Source organism: Lactuca sativa, chromosome 4, assembly GCF_002870075.4.
Source record: "Lactuca sativa cultivar Salinas chromosome 4, Lsat_Salinas_v11, whole genome shotgun sequence".
Taxonomy (NCBI): domain Eukaryota; kingdom Viridiplantae; phylum Streptophyta; class Magnoliopsida; order Asterales; family Asteraceae; genus Lactuca; species Lactuca sativa.
Genome location: NC_056626.2, coordinates 194,501,258 through 194,505,055, shown reverse-complemented (window position 1 = coordinate 194,505,055; position 3,798 = coordinate 194,501,258). Strand labels below are relative to the sequence as shown.

The following is a 3,798-nucleotide window of genomic DNA, read 5'->3' as shown; positions in this document are numbered from 1 at the left end:
TTCAAATTCTAATAAATTCAATTTAAACGTTCTTATTTAACATTTTGTTATAATTAACACGTTTAGTATACAAATCTGACAACTAAACACATAATGTTAATTAATTTATTTTTTGCTTGTTTTATTTAAAAAAAAATTCTCATAATTTTCATTTATTTCAAATTTCAAATACAAAATAAACTTCCAGTTTACTCTTTCGTATTTAACATTATGTTTTAATCAACCCGTATAATATGCGAGCTTCACAACTATTATATATATATATATATATATATATATATATATATATATATATATATATATAGTAATTTTACTATATATATTTAATGATAACTTGTTTAAAGTTATACACAAATTTTATTTTCATTAATTGGATTATACATAAAATATAATAAACACTACAAATTTTTTATTTTTAAAAAATGCATAAATAAAATCTACTATTATAAATTAGAAGCTTGATGAAAAAAAATAAAATAAAATTGGTTATTTTTCTAAACAATTTTTTTCTATATGAACTCTATATTTTGTTATCACATCATACCATATCAATCAAGTTATTCATCTATTATTGTGTATTATAATTTCATATGATTTGTAGGAAACGAGACGTTTGAGAAGCTAGGAACCATCGGGACATCGACAAATCTACTTGTATATTTAACGACAGTATTTAATATGAAGTCGATAACAGCTACTAATCTTATCTACGTATTTAATGGTACTTGCAACTTTGGTACTCTTATCGGAGCTTTTCTCTCTGACACTTATTTCGGTCGATACAAGGTCTTGGGATTCGCATCAGTATCATCTTTCCTGGTACATATATATATATTCCTCTAAATCTTAATTATAATTTTCTTAAACACAAGAAGATTGTATGAAAACAATTTAAAACCGATTTGAATATAATTGTTTAAAAAGTTTATAGTATCACAAAATAATTGTCAAAATGATCGAAATGATGCCTATATCAATGATTAACAAACATTATAATAAAATTCTAATTAATCATTTTTATTTACTATTAATATCAATTAATACCAAATTTTAAAAGTATTATATGGACCTTAAATTAAAAATACACAAGTAGTTTAGATAATACAAAAGAAATTTATTAATTTCTGAAAACAATATTTAAAAGATTAATAATTTGAGTTTGTTTGTCAAATTTTTTTAATTGATAGAAATGTGATGTGACAAAATTAAGAAAGCTTTAAAAAGTTAATCATGTCATATATCGTGTCCAATAAGCTTATAGTGTATATAGTGTATGGCACTTAGATATTGATACAAAAATATATTTCCTAAAGTACAAATCGACTTAAGTTATGGTTTATCATCTCTTAATTGTTCTTTAAATTACAATATATTTAATTAATATATTTTTATGTTTTATTTAAAATTCAAAGTTAGGATTTTATTAAATTTAACTATCTTAACCCAGGGAATGCTTGTGCTGACGTTAACCGCAGCAGTCACAAAGCTTCATCCTCCTCATTGTGTAGAAGCTCCATGCGTCGGAGCAACGCCCTGGCAAATGGCTTTCTTGTTGACCGGTTTCTTGTTTCTGATCATCGGGGCAAGCGGAATCCGGCCATGTAACTTAGCCTTCGGCGCCGACCAATTCAATCCAAACACAGAATCCGGCCAACGGGGAATCGCCAGTTTCTTCAACTGGTACTACTTCACCTTCACTTTCGCCATGATGGTATCATTGACAGTTATCGTCTACGTTCAAGCAGATATTAACTGGGCAATCGGATTAGCCATTCCAACGTTCCTTATGTTCTTGTCATGTGCTGTGTTTTTTATCGGCACGAATATATACGTCAAAGTGTTGCCGGACGGCAGCCCGTTAACAAGCATATGTCAAGTCCTCGTCGCCACCGTGAAGAAGCGGGATCTAGCGTTTCCCGATGAACCTGCAACTTCACTGTTCAATCACGTTTCTTCCAAATCCATCAACTCAAAACTTCCTTACAGCAAACAGCTCAAGTTTCTAAATAAAGCAGCGATCATGACTTCGGAAGATATAGTTAACTCCGATGGGTCTTCCGGAAACCGGTGGACGCTTTGTAGTATACAACAAATAGAAGAAGTGAAATGTGTGATCAAAACTGTTCCGATTTGGATATCTTGCATAATCTACAATGTTTCAATTAACCAAATGCAAACGTACACAGTCTTTCAAGCCTTACAATCCGACCGGCGACTCAGGCCAAGTTCATTTCAGGTACCGGCAGCTTCATACACCGTCTTCCAAATGCTTGCTCTCACTATATGGATCCCAATCTACGACCAAATAGTAGTTCCATGTCTCCGGAGAATAACACACAAACGACAAGGGATTTCTCTTCTCCAAAGAATAGGAGTCGGAGCAGGTATCGCCATTATAACGATGCTTGTTGCAGGTTTGGTAGAAACGAAAAGAAGAGATGAGGCACATTCAATGCCAACAGTTGGGTATGAAAAGGGAAAAGGTGCGATTTCATCAATGCCGGGTTACTGGTTAATATTTCAGTTATCAATAGCTGGGCTCTCCGAAGCGTTTGCGGTAATCGGATTGGTTGAGTTTTTCTACAAACAGTTTCCTGAAAACATGAGAAGTTTCGCAGGTTCGTTTTTGTTTTGTGGGTTTGCCATGTCGAGTTACTTGAGCAGTTTCTTGATAACTGTGGTTCATAAGACGACTCGGGAAGGTGGGTCGAGAAATTGGTTAGCTGAAGACCTTAACGAAGCGAAGTTAGATTATTTTTATTATTTATGCATGGGTTTGGAGGTGTTGAACTTTATATATTTTTTGATAGTAGCAAAATGGTATAAATACAAAGGAGCCGGAGATGAAGCCGATGATGTGCCATTAGAAGAAATGCCTGCCCAGAAACATATCGCGTAAACATATGGTTGAAATGACTGTTGTACCCATAGATACCCATAGATGTAAATGTTGGCATCCAGTTGATACGATCCTAGTGTGGGTTCAAAGGGATTTACGATGAAATAGTAGTTTAATGATTGTTCATTATTGGAATTCTGGTTTAGTTTGGACTTTAAACTAGCATACTCAAATTGTATAATTTGTGTTTATGGAAAAAAATATTGTGGGGTTCTTTTGGTTTTGTCAATCTTTTAATATCTCTAAACAGCCTGAATAAGCCCAAATAAAAGGAAACTACTTAAACAACTTATTGGACCACAATCATCATATGTGTTCACTTAAAAGACTTTAACCATATTTATAGAACTAGACAACTAAGCCGCGTATAGAGATTTTGAAAATGTAGAGAAAGAGAATTAATTTGGAGAAAGAGAATTGATTCCATTATTTGGGGAAAAGTATTTCTTGATCCAACAATCTTCCCTAAATGTTCCGAAATGATGAGGGTAATAAACGGTGATATAAGTTTGAACGTCCAACTGGCAAGTTTGGTGCCGAGAAATATCTTGTTCTCAAATCATAATACACCAAAAATCTTCAAAGAATAAACGAAGTTCTTTGTGTAGAGTCTGAACATCAAATAATGTGGATCTGGAAACTTTAGAAACTGAATAAATCCAACCAGATAGAAGATCTAAATCAAATAGTAAAGTTAAAATTTTGATAAGAAGACCAAAACTCAATTTCATATCACTTCAGTAACATATTCTTTCACAATTAAGATCAACTAGTAAGGCCAAAAAATCGATCGGAAGACCAATAATCAGTACCACATCACAATACTAATCAATTTTCTTTCTCAAAATATATTCAAAATTCAAATTCTTTCATATGTTCATAAAATGATTCTCCAAAAG

General features: G+C 32.2%; 1 protein-coding gene across 1 annotated transcript in view; it reads left to right on the top strand.

Moving 5' to 3' along the window:
• LOC111882123 (protein NRT1/ PTR FAMILY 2.10) overlaps positions 1-3,113 on the top strand; it is a 4,653-nt gene extending 1,540 nt beyond the window's left edge. Inside the window, exons 2-3 of the mRNA XM_023878487.3 lie at positions 602-819; positions 1,448-3,113. Of these exons, the coding sequence (XP_023734255.1) occupies positions 602-819; positions 1,448-2,899 (1,670 nt within the window). The 3' untranslated portion in view covers positions 2,900-3,113. The remainder of the gene's footprint in view (positions 1-601; positions 820-1,447) is intronic.
• Positions 3,114-3,798: the final 685 nt, after the last annotated feature.